The sequence below is a fragment of the Cavia porcellus genome, unplaced genomic scaffold (assembly GCF_034190915.1).
Source record: "Cavia porcellus strain 051 isolate PalLab524CR breed Dunkin Hartley unplaced genomic scaffold, mCavPor4.1 scaffold_15, whole genome shotgun sequence".
NCBI classification, from domain to species: domain Eukaryota; kingdom Metazoa; phylum Chordata; class Mammalia; order Rodentia; family Caviidae; genus Cavia; species Cavia porcellus.
Window position 1 is genome coordinate 54,932,330 of NW_026947498.1, and position 13,262 is coordinate 54,945,591.

Below are 13,262 nucleotides of genomic sequence, written 5' to 3' on the forward strand. Positions count from 1 at the left end.
CAAATTATGACACCATTACTAGAGAAGGCCTGACAATACCAAGTACAAATATCACTGAAGTTGAGGACAGTAATTGAATGTCTCTACAGCAGTAATTCCTGACTTTGGTAGCACATCAGAATCACAAACAAAAAGAAAACACAGGTACCCTCCACTAATCTAAAGGTTTCAAATGACTGCAATGGCATTAGAAGCTTAGGAATATTTCTATCTCTTTATTTTTTTAGTTGTTGTCCAGGTGATTTCAATACTAAGCCAACACTGAGAGTTAATGTTGTAACTTAAAGGCAGAGAAAAATTAAGGAATGGCAGCCCAGAAAGGAGGTGGAGTTTGCTCTAGAGCAGAACAAAGTTGGACATATTCTTGTTCCTGAGATACAATGAAATTTTTCAGATAAATCAGAGAGATCTGGTTGAAATATAGTGGCTCCTTTATTCATGAAGAGAGGGGATAAAGACTCAGATGACAAATAATGAAATATTAAAAAATTTGAACTTGAAACTCTCTTCTGTTCATCCATCCTTTTGAGACAACGTCTAACATGTAGTTCAGGGTGGTGGTGTACTCACTACATAGTCTAGGGTACCCTCAAACTTGTAGCAATACTCTTGCCTCTGGTTCCTGAGTGCTGGGAGGATATGCATGCCACCACACCTGGTTTTTTGAAAGACTTTTTATCTCAGTATTTGTCATTAATTGGCTTTGGGAAGTACAAGAAATACCAACCAAAAATAACAAGTACCAAAGAAATTTTTTTGGCTGGAAAGAGTAGTAGGTCATCAGAAATTAACACTGACAAGTTCTAGTTTGTACGGTAAGCAGCAAACAAATGATGAGTACTGTGACAAAATTTTCACATCAACATGAATCAAGAATCAAATTTGATAAGCAGTCAAATATCAAGGTATAAAACTAAGAGGACTCAGCATACAAAAAGTAGAGAATGTAATTGAATTTAAGGTTTTCTTTTTTGTAACAAACGTGTTGATACACTTTTCTATTTTACAAGCAAGTGTGAAAATTTTACTAAAACATTTGTGGCAGCTTTTATTTATTAAAACTCAAACTTGCATAGTATAGTACCACTTTGCTGTACACATAAACCTGAATCACTTGTAGGAAATGGATATACCTTAAGATCATAATTTTTTTTTTTTTTTTTTGGTACCAGGAATCAAACTCAGGACCTTGTGCTTGCCAGGCAGGCGCAGTGCCACTGAGCTATATCCCCGGCCTTACAACCATATGTTAAGTGAAATAAATCAGACACATAAGGTTAATATAACTCATTGTTTCTCTTATGAGAAACCTAAAAGATAAGAAATAAAAGATAATAAGAAACAGATGAATCTTTTGCAAATGGGAAGGGATGAAGACATGGAGGGAGGGAGAAGGGAAGGGAAGGCAATAGAGAAAGAATTAGGACCCATTATGCATATGCACCAACTCTCTACAGTGAACGTAATCACCATTGGTCAACAGGTACTTAGAATGAAAATTTGGAAGGGAAAAAAAAAAACCTAAAATAAAAAACTGGCCTATAATTATAACAGCTTTATCAGTATTTTTTTTTTAATCTATGGACACACTCCATCAAAAACTGGCAAGACTGAAAACTGGCAAGACTAATCATCCCAGGGCAGAAATTAGCATCAAACATGAAAGTGAATGATGAGTAATAGAAAATCATTTTGGAATACATCTCCAAATCTCAAAATGTGATAAAAAGTGTTCCAATCAATTTGAAAGAGTATTTCTTAAAATGTATTTAGCTTAAAGGTTTTACACAGGACAAAAAGTCTGGATTACTTTTAGAGATTCTTCATTAAATATTTTACTTGTTTAAATTCTGACTAGATATGAGCATGAGAGTGACAAAAACACAGACAAAATGCAGTAAATCTAATAGTAGGAGAAAGTTCACAGTTTTCATCTTTATGACAGTAAAGGATATTTAATAAAACTTCAAGGGCTTTAACCATCCTCTGACATTTTTTCCTTATTAAAGTCTCATCCAGATTCTGTTCTGTAAACTGAAGCTGATCAAGGATTGTAGGCAGCAGAAGGGTCACAAATCGGTCAGGCAAGGACAAATTAGAAGTATCGATGGCATCCTGGAGAAGTTCGTAAGATCAGTTATTAAAAGATAAATATTTTAAGACAACGACTGAATATAAAAACTGACAGAATGCTAAATTGTCCAGACAGAAAAATCTACAAACTAACATTGATTTTCTGTTTTCAGTGCCTCACATATTGTCTGGCATATCCCACTTCTATTAATGTGACACTAACAGTCCTTTCAATGCACTCAATAGCTAATTAAACACACCGAGCAACATCTACTGCCATGGAGAGACAGAATATTTTATTCTAAGTATTGTCACACAATACACATAAATCTTGCTAATGTCTTTTCTTTAATATGTATAAGCTATTCACATGCATGAACATGTATATACACAGGCACATATGCTCACACGTGCTCACACACACACACACAAAACTTTGGTAGAAAAAAACTGATCAGTTGATTCAATGAACGGCAAGGAATTTCATGAGATCAACCATTAAGAAGACAGTGTGTTTTTAAAGCATATAAAAAATAAAAAATTAGAAGTTTACTATGAAATATATTTGAAAACAAATTAATCAAGAATAAACATATAAAGTCCATTTGTATATCATTCCCTTACCTCGAATATTTCCTTGAATAACTCCAAAGCTAAAACAGAACACTGTTCTGATCCATCCAAAGGTAGGTTTAACCACCGAAGCAGACAGGCAGTAGGCTCTAGGCACTTAGAACGGCTTCCCAAAGCAGTGCTGCCAGATGGAGACTGTTCAAACATCATTTGCGTGATCACATGGCGCAGCTGAGTCACTGAACAGAAGGCAAGAAGTAATTCTAAAACCTGTGCAACATAAAGTCTTCATTAAACATCAGTTTCACTGAACCTTGACATATAAGCATATGAAGAAATGCCACACATTTGTAAAGAAAATATCCTAAAACAAAAATTGAAAATAATTTCTAATTTGTCCTTTAATATTATTTTTCAAAAGTGAGATATATTTTCAGATTATAAAACATTTGCTAATGGTGCTTACCTGATTAGTGGGACTACAAGAACAAAAGGGGAAAGGCAACTTCAACAAATGTATTTTTCTAGCATGTACTTAGTTTTTTAAAAAACACAAGCATGTTTTGCTTTAAAAAATGACCAAACACTTTAAAACTGTACAGTTCGTAAGTATTCAGAGATTAGTGCACGTAAGATTTTTCTGCACCTAGTAGTTTTTTTAAAAAGATGCTGTTTTTACATACCTTTGAAGAAGAATCAGGATCCTTCCCATTAAGAAGACTTAATACTTGATTAAGACATGAAGAAAAATGTTCATACCTAAGTTTAAAAGTATACATCAAATGATAATTATGAAACTGATACATCAAAACAATTCACAAGTTAAACATTTTATGTACTCATTTGAGCTTCTAATATGGAACACAGTGTTTGTGAAGTCAAACATAATATTTGACTTATGTAGTTAGTTATGACTCCATAAATGCAACTGAGGGTGAAAACACTGTTATTTCAAACAGTCATTATGGTACAACCTGTTCTAACAAATAGCAGGAGTTTAACAACACAGCATACTAAAAGCACAGATACTCTTGTGATCAAATGAAAAGCTGTAGCTTACAGTCACTGCCAAGTATCAACACTGTATGATCTTACATATTACTAGCCTAGAAAAAGATCAAATTTCAAAATCTGAAGGAGTTATTACTGATATATATATAGCTTCTATACTACTGTAAAGTTAAAAAATCATTAATTCATGTTAGGGATCATCTCTGCTTAAAATCTAGACTTGGTACTAGCAATACATAAATTGGCCTTTTCATTTACTAAAATATAATGACTCATGTGGCAATAAACAAAACACTGAAAGTTGTAGTAACTCAACTGTCTTATGCCTTAAAAAACTTTGTTCACTCTGTAAAAATTCTAAAGAGAAAGGAGTATCACAACATATCATACAGTTACTTACCTATATAGTACCTAAATATCCCAAACATTGAATTAGGCTCTTTAAACACAGAAATAAGGGGCAGGAACCGTATTACACAACTGTAAGAGTACTACTAAAATTATGTTCTATATCACGTGTATTCTACATTTGGAGAATGATACTCTCTGAGAGCTCATAGTCTAAGGATGGAGGCAGAAACACAAAATACGATAATGAAAGATGATGCAAAGTACAATACTGTAAGGGAGGAACACATGGGATGAACAAAACAAAGAACAGATATTGAACCTAGACTCTGCAGCTTAAATGTCATTAGGGGAGGATTCCCATACTTGAACCTTAAAGAGAAATTACACAAATGAAGGAAGGATTTTAGCTTTTCAGAGGAAATAGTCTAGAGAAAATAGCATTCATAGTAAGTTGGATGTCCTTTTTACAAGATAAGACAAAGGAATGTAAGTTTGAAGAAACAAGGCTCAGGGGTTCAAGGGTTCAGACTTTGGAAGAAAATTTGGTTATGTTTTGAACCCTAAACAAAATAAAAGAAGTATGTAATTGAAAGAAAATTTAAAAGTTGTACATATAAGTAAAAGAGGGACAGTCGACTGAATGGAGAGCACTGAAGGAATCAAAAAGTGCTGACGGTAGAACAGAACAAGACACTGCATACAGTAATAAGATGCTTATGAATGAAACAGAAAAAAATGGTATAAAAACAAATTTTCTCAGGGACACAGACATGATGGTGGCCTAATCAGATGGGACTACATTTTGTTTTTTCCTATGTGTAAAGTACAGATATCCAGTCATCTGCATGAAAGACAGCAAGGGAAAAACAATAAATATTTGAGTCATTATAGGAAATGGAAAAGGAAGTTGGCTAGGAAGTTGACACAAATTAACCTGTTTTGTTTTATTCAACTTTAATTAGGAACTCAGACTAAATTTGACTCTGAAATAGATTCAGAATTTAGGTTCTACTCTTAGTAGAACCTTCTAGACACTTTCCAGAAAAATTTCAAAACTCCAGGTTTTGCAGGTTGCCACAAGGCTATTAAATAAGCACTGTCTTAGCCACAACATACTCATGGTACTGGGCAACTCTTAAAGAAAGGGCAATTAAAATGAGGAAACCTCTGAAAGAAAAAGGATTTCTCACCGAAGCAAATACTTCTTGGTTTTATAAAATATCAGTTACCCAATATGGTAGCCGGTTTTACCCTAGTGTTTAGGGATTTTTTTATTATTAATAATCTTAATTCTTGGCCAGGATTTAGCTCAGTGGCTCAAGCGTTTGCCTTGAAAGCATGAGTTCAATCCTTGGTACTAAAAAAACAAAACAAAACAAAACAAAACCAAAAAAAACTTAATTCTATGATTCTTAGAGATCAGGAAATATCTTTATATCATGTTGCTGTTAACTCCATTCTTTCAGTGTCTGACAAAGCAGGAGAATAATACACTTTTTACTTATAAATGATCAATTTAACTCTTTAAAGCAATTTCAAAAGTTTCTTAATTTTTCCAGTAAAGCTTAGGCACTGGAAAAATTTAACTTCAGATGCTGAGCTCTGGAAAAGTTGCTACCTAATCTTGAAATATAAATGATCAGATGAAACACTGAGACAGCAGAGACATAAATATGCATTTTCTTTTTATTGTGACATGAAAGAGGCATGTACCAAAGGAAACATATCATTAAGAAAAATTTACAAAAATTTACAGTCATAGACTTACTGACATGAATGTTCCTATAATAAAGATATTCGTTAAGCAAGATTTAAAATTGCTCAAGATTTAAAATTGGTTTTAAAATGGATGTCTGTATTTTTTGAGATAGGGTCTTACTATGTTGGCCAGGCTGGACTGTGTGCCCTGGGTGGTTTGAATTCAAAATCCTTCCACTTCATCCTCCCAAGTAGCAGATTCCATCAGTGTACCACTAAACCTAGTTAGAGTGTGTGTAATTTAGAGACTGACACAACACTACTGATGTAAACCATGAACAAGGGCACAAACACATACTTTCCAACTTTTATATTTCGGTTCAGGAAACCAAAAGAATGTAAGTACATAGTATTTCAATTAAATCTACTGTGAAAATTGTAGAATCCTAAGGTAATTTTATTTATCAAAAACACATACTAGTTTATAAAAAAACAAGTCCTTATATTTACTAATGTGAGACATACCTGGTAAGATAATCAGCAATTTTAGGATTCTTAAGGAGATCCATCAGTAAGTCAACTGAATATTTTCGTGTCAGAGTACCATCACCATTTATGAGAATATTAAATATTAGTTGAAAAGTCTGATGAATGTTTCGTGCATGGAATAGCTTTAAAACAATTAGAAAAGGTGTATTACATACACAAAAAATTATGCTGACCCCATCCTAAAATGTGAAAAAACTCCCAATGATGTTTAAATTATCAGAGACTATAAACTTCAGAATTAACTTTATAAATAACAGAACTCATAACTTACCTTTTCCCCTACTTCTTCATTTAACGTCAAACTGGACAGTATTGAAAGTGCAAACACAACCACAGTTAAACTGCTATGGGCTAGGAAGGCTATAAGAGTTCGATAAAAGGTTTTCACATTATTCTGAGGGAAAAAAGTTTAAAAATAAATGAGATTAAAAATTATCAGCTACAAAACAAACAGTTTGAAACCCTATGTTACACAGAGTGGGCAAACTTTATTAAACATTATATATGCTTTCAAGAAATGACTGATTTTTAAAATCTACATAGTCTAAAGGGACAAAAAGATATAAATGTAAGGTCAACAATTATTTGTTAGAAACAAAGATGTAGAGAAAAAAAATTGGTAAAGGTGCCCAAAATGGATGAGAAACAAATTTCTAGGTTTTGTTGCCTTAAAATATATAATTTATAGATGCTAAATCTGAACGTCAATTTTAATAGTTGAAAAGGGATACACGCAGAAAGGAAAAAAAAAAAAGAATACGTTAAACACTGCAAACAAAGCTGTTTAGCATTTTAAAGGAACTATAATGAAGAACTCTCTTCATTATGGTGAAAAAAAAAGAAAACGTAGCAAATTAGAGAATCTGCCACGTGTTATACATTTTGAGGGAGTAGTTAACTTTGTAACCTTTGCAGATTATTACTTGAACTTAAGAGCATTCATAGTGTGGGTGACATAAGGACTCTGATACATGGCTGATTAATATAGCTAGATAATATCACCTTAGTAAAAAACATTTTATGTGAAATTGTAAGTAAATATTTATTATATGTTTAATAGGCATTTTCAATTCAGAAATTAAAATACATGTACATACACAAAGTTTTCTTTTCTATAAACCTTTTTAAACACTTTCATGGCTCAACATAAGCTCCTCCTTCAAGATGAGCCTCAAAAAACTCAGCACTTGAATGTGTTTAAAGCAATTTAAACAATAAGTGCATTGTTGATTTAATATTTCTGAAAGTGGTTAAGTTCATTTAAGCGCCTTAGTGGCAGTAGGCACTTATTAATCTTCCTGGAAGAGTCACCATTAATATTATGGGACCACAAGACGAAAGTAAATGGGACAGTCAGGGAGACACCTGCCTTCTATGGGCATGCAAGAAATCACCACTCTTTGAGTTACTCAGTGTGACAAATTAAGGGATGCTAAGAGAGAAAAAAAAAAAAAAACCTCTCAGGTGTCAATATTTGTATTAAGCTTTAACTTACAGTCTTCAGGCTAAGATACATGAAAGAATGTTTCACAAAATTGGCAGGTTACTTTGACTCTTTATTAGATGTTATGAATCAGCTGGATGGTTTTAAATTAAATGCTTTTCAGAGAAAAAGATTTGGTAAAATTTCCCCAAGCACAGAACTTACCATAAAACAAAATCCATTAATAATAATAATAATAATAATAAACTGCTTACCAAAGTCTTTATATGTGTTTGAACAGAAAGATTTTGCCGACAAAGATTTGCCAATAATCCTAGACAAGGCATTGTTAACTCATCTTCAGAAGATTGACTGTTGTTTTATATTATGATTTTGTTAAAGAGAAATTATAAAAAAAATTAGTCAAAATGATATAGCAAATTATACATCTAAACTCCTTTCTCCCTGCAAAAAATTCTAACGTGGAGACAGTCAAGTTCTAAATAGTACTAACAATTATTTCATGCTTGGAACCAAAGTATCCTACTCACTTGCATCATAAAAATTTAGAAATAATTGTCAAAGCAAACATTATTATATTATTCAAACCAAGATTAACTATAAACATCAACATTCACTTTTATTATTTTTTCTGCTAAAACCAGTTTAACCACTTCTAAATATCAGTTGTAAAATTAAAGTTCATTTTCAAAATTTATTACTAGGATAATTTAAGAACAAATATAAATTAGTCCTACTCAGTTAAAAAATGTCAGAAAAAGTAGGAACGTTGATATATAATCCTAGCATAAAAATATATCAATATATTATTTGGTTACATATTTAGTTGCATACTCACATGTGATCTATCAGGAATGTAATTAATTCATTTATATTGGCACCAGAATGGAAAATTTTGACATTGTATGTTAACTTCTGTAGAAGTTGAATACACTAAGAATAAGAATATGGGTATCAATAAAAACATACAAAAACATATAAGAACAGCCAATTACAAATATTCTTTATTTTTTATTAGTACATGTTTGCAGTACAGGATTATATTTATTGTGGGCAACTGCTACATGTATACAACACCTGCTGCTTTTCTCATCCCCCTCCCCTCCTCCTTTCCTGCTCCTTCTATCTCTTGGTCCCCTTCCCCATTTCCAAAGCTGTTTCCATTTTTAAAAATTCCTTATTTTTCCATTCCCTTTGCTTTCCTTTCCTCTCCATCTGTTGTTCTCCTTTCAACTTGTAAAAGGTTGTATTTCCCATTATCTATCTTATATTATTTATATCCTTATATTATTTATATATTTATATTATTTATATCTATCTTATATTATTTATATTCTCATATAAGAAACCAGGTAATATTTAACTTGTGTGTCTGATTCATATTTTGAGTATGTCTCATTTTAGGAGGTAAAGGTTAGAACAAAATTTTATTATTCTTTTTTATTTTTTCCTTTTCAAATACATGCAAGAACCTTATGATTCACGTCTCATTTCACACATTTTCACACACTTTCTCAAACAGAACATTTGATTGGTGTGGTTTGTGTCCCCAAGTGTTCACTGTAATTAAAGATTTGATCCCCATAGTAGTCTGGCTGAGACTTGGTGGACCTTTTTGCAGGTGTGGCCTGGGTGAATGTCTTCAGGTTGTTAGGAACATTAAGCACTTCTCATGTGGTATCTTTGATAGTACTTGTGAGGAGGTTATAAAAGAAGCAAGCCTGGCCCTACTCTTGCTCTGTGTTCCTGGTTCAACCAGGATCACAGATAGCTCAATGATCAGCACATAGCTTCCATCATTGCTATCTGCCATGATATGGCTGCAGGTTTAAGGAACCAAGACGCAGATGCTATGCCCTTGAATTTCTTAAACTGTGACCTAAATAATCCTTTTCTCTTTCTAAAGGAACTGCATCAGATATTTAAGACAAATCTGACTAACATAATCATAAACTTTGTTCACATACTTGCCTTAAATTTCAAGTTTCAATGCAAACTGAAATACACACGGTGCATCAATTAATTTTGAGATACTTCACAAGTATCATCTCTAAAACTGTGTATCAGTTTAACTGGAGACATTTTTCTTTCTTTCAATTGATTCCATTTTAGATTCAATTAACAATAATCACACCTCGGATAAACCTCATTGGTTATGACCCTGCCACTGTGCAAAACTTCCATTTAGACTCAATAAAAGGTAGCAACTTTAAGAGCTTTGATACTATGCTAAATATTATAAAATTAAGTTGAATTTTTGTAGACTGTTTCCTCAATAGACACGAGATGCCAATTCGAGTGGTAATTTTAATATGAAGAGCTTACCTTTCAAAATGTAGATATGTGTTTATAAGTCAAAGCAGTTGTAATGCAGAAATGCTTCTGTTCAATAATGGTGCCAGACCTATTAAGAGTCCCTTCTCTAAGAAACATTTACATAGTAGTACATTTGTATTCAACTAACCCTCAAAGATAAGGATTCTGTTTAATCTTGCTTTTATTTTCACACACATTATAACTTAGTAGTTTATAAAAGACCTTAAATTTTGACCTGAGACTAAAGAACAGTTGTTAAGTAAGAAGATCCTGTATGGGTCCATATACCTGCAAAAGCACTGAATCGCCATGGCACGCACTGCTGCGACAGATCACTCCTGCCACCACACTGTTCAGGTTGTATGTATTCTGAAGACAGTCTCTGATTTCATTGTCTACAGCTGTAAATTAACATATAATCACATAAAATACATTATTTTAGATATGGTCTTCATGAATAAAGGAAAATAATTTAGAATTCATTCTATATAATCTTGTCATTAAAGAAAATACAGTATGAAACAGTTATTTATCAGTCTTCCAATTGAGAAATTCAAATGTTTTTTTCTATGGAGAGGAATATAAAAAAAAACTAGGTTTACATATTTGTAGAAAATTTTTAATTAAAATATTATCACTTCAAGTTTTCTTTTAAAAGCCTCTTAAGTATAAAATCTATTTATGAACAAATACAATTTAAAAATAGATTATCACTTACATTTTTTCTACTATATTTAAATGTTGAAAATGAGTTGCATTTTCTTATAAAAACACTGGCAGAAATTTAATAGTAGATAGTAGTAGAGCCTTTAAAGAAAGCAATTTAGTGCACATAATGGTTATCAAATTTTAATAGAACTTGAAAATTTGGGGGGGAATCTGTCCAACACAGAAATACACCAATATTTAGGCAAAATTCCATAATAATGTTAACTGCACTATGGAGTCTAACAGCATAAACTTCACAAAGAACAAAAGTCAGCCAGACTTGCTATCATGCATCTATAATATCAATCACTCAGGAGACTGACAGGGGAAGCAAGTAAATTTAAGATAGCCTAGTGACACAGTGAGATCCCATTAAACAAAAACAAAAACCATAACAAGAAAAGAAAACATCATTGCCCATCATGAAGACAATATCTGAATCAATTTTAATACTGTGTAAAAATAGTACTAGGCAGCTACTAAAAAAGACACTGATATCAGAAGAAACATCTAGTGTTCCTCGACAGCATTTGAATTAAAAACAACCAATGAATGATCTAAGATCATGTGTTGTAACATAGAAAAAGATCTGGAAAGAAAAAAATATCAAGTATTAAGTGATATTTTATTCTCAAAGGCAGAAACGATGAAGACAGAAGGTGGTAATAAGTAGGGACTTATCACATTTTATACTCTATATTTGTGCTATTTTGGTAAACCACAACACTACATATGGCTATTTAAAGTTAGATTAATTAAAGATTCAGTTCCTTCCTTTACAACCTACACTTCAAACTTAAAAGCTCTATGTGGCAAATAGCAACTCTATTGATCACTGATCTAGAACATTTCTATCACTGAAGAAAATTCTACTGCTCAATGGACAATGTATACTGTGGATTACTGGAGTTTTTATACTACATATATCTTAATTATATATTCACACACAGAAAACATACCCCAATTTCCCAGCCTATTCATAAAAGGGGGATGGAGTATATGATCATTAGATAAACATTTATTTCAAAACCAAACAAAGGGAAATAACAGAAAAAACAACAACAGTATTTTTATTCCTAGTTCTGAATTCAGTGTAATCTAGCACAGAAAAGTGATTCTTTATAACTACAAGTGTCAGTTGTTTTATTTGATTGGCATTATGTATAGATAAGTTGTTTTTTTTTTTCAATTCAAAAGTAGCCCAGCATTTACCAAAGTGCATTTTTCTCTGTAGAACAGAAAACACTTAGATATGCTTAATTTCTTGGTCTACTTTAAGGGAAAAAAAAAAAAAAAAAAAGTATATCCTGCCTTCAAGAGATTCACAACATAGTAACTCTGAAAGGTTTTGCAATGAAGAAATATTTGAGTCTGAATTGTTCTCCAAGAGATAACTAAATCTGTACTTTTAAAACGTATTAAATTCATACATTTTCCAAATACTGAAAAAGAGAAACTAAATGCATTACCTAGTTGAGACAGCAAATTGATAACACTTAAAATCAGTGAAGCACTTATGTTTGGGTCTTCAAGTAGCTCTACCAGGCAACTCAGGCATTTACTTGGTAATATCTGATTTGATGTAAACAGTCGTGTCAGCTTTTGTCCAGAAATCACCTATGAAATTGCAAGCAAATGAAAAACTTAAGTTTTTCCAAGTGCCATTGTCATTTTCTTTCACAACATAGACGATTCACACTTGCTTTCTCTAACCCCTGCTTCACTAGCTGAAGTAATGTTTTAGACTTCAGTTTCAATTCATTTTGTCCAGGAGACATTCCCCTAAGCTACCTTACAACTAGTTTATGCTTCTAGTCACGGGTTGACAAACTTTTCACTATCAAGCAGTATTTATCTTCCACACTAAACAGGCCATGAAGCAGGCTAAAATCCTGCACCTTATTACCAATATTTATTTTGTAAATAAATTACAGTTCACGAGTTCCACCTACTTTGATGGAAAGAGAATAGAAAATAAACACAAGGCTACTTATACAACTGCTCCTTTTCAGAAATAAGAGCTGAGCTCTAATGTTAAGAGATCCTAGAGAAGAAAAGTTGAAAGAGAATTTTAAAGTAGCAGAAATAGGCATTCAAAGTTTTTATTTTTGTTTATTGTATTTTTACTCCTTTCTTATACCTGGGAGATAGATAAAATGAGGGTATAAAGTTGGGATTAAAAGCCAGAATCAGTTGGCAGAAAGCAAAAATTTCAAAATGCTTTACAAATGTACTACAAACAAGCATCTTTTCAATAGATATTTTGCCATTAGTTAATTTAGAATTAGACTAAATCTGTCCTATATATTTCAAAAGATCAGACTTAAGGAGACTTCTTTAGCATCCTTATAATCTTTCTTTTTTGAGTCTTTTATTATCTCACCCACATCAGTTTGTCTAAAGCTTTGTTGATAAATTTTATATTATTTGCTCTCAAGGAGTATTTTAACATTACTAAAGGAAAAGTCTGTAAGTTACAATACTGACAGTAATTATTTTAGGGTAGAGAACCTTCTGAATGAACAGTTCTTGCATTTAT

At 32.2% G+C, this 13,262-nt stretch overlaps 1 protein-coding gene and 1 pseudogene across 2 annotated transcripts in view; both read right to left on the bottom strand.

The window, feature by feature from the left end:
- The window catches only part of Cip2a (cellular inhibitor of PP2A), a 34,968-nt gene that overhangs the window by 18,206 nt on the left and 3,500 nt on the right, over positions 1–13,262 (bottom strand). For both annotated transcript variants that reach the window (XM_063224917.1, XM_063224918.1), the window contains exons 2-10: positions 12,193–12,340; positions 10,304–10,416; positions 8,538–8,632; positions 7,954–8,050; positions 6,527–6,649; positions 6,232–6,377; positions 3,330–3,405; positions 2,698–2,916; positions 1,956–2,115 (exon numbers count right to left, since the gene is read on the bottom strand). In XM_063224917.1, the coding sequence (XP_063080987.1) occupies positions 1,956–2,115; positions 2,698–2,916; positions 3,330–3,405; positions 6,232–6,377; positions 6,527–6,649; positions 7,954–8,050; positions 8,538–8,632; positions 10,304–10,416; positions 12,193–12,340 (1,177 nt within the window). The remainder of the gene's footprint in view (positions 1–1,955; positions 2,116–2,697; positions 2,917–3,329; positions 3,406–6,231; positions 6,378–6,526; positions 6,650–7,953; positions 8,051–8,537; positions 8,633–10,303; positions 10,417–12,192; positions 12,341–13,262) is intronic.
- LOC111756646 (U4 spliceosomal RNA) lies at positions 9,729–9,878 on the bottom strand (annotated as a pseudogene).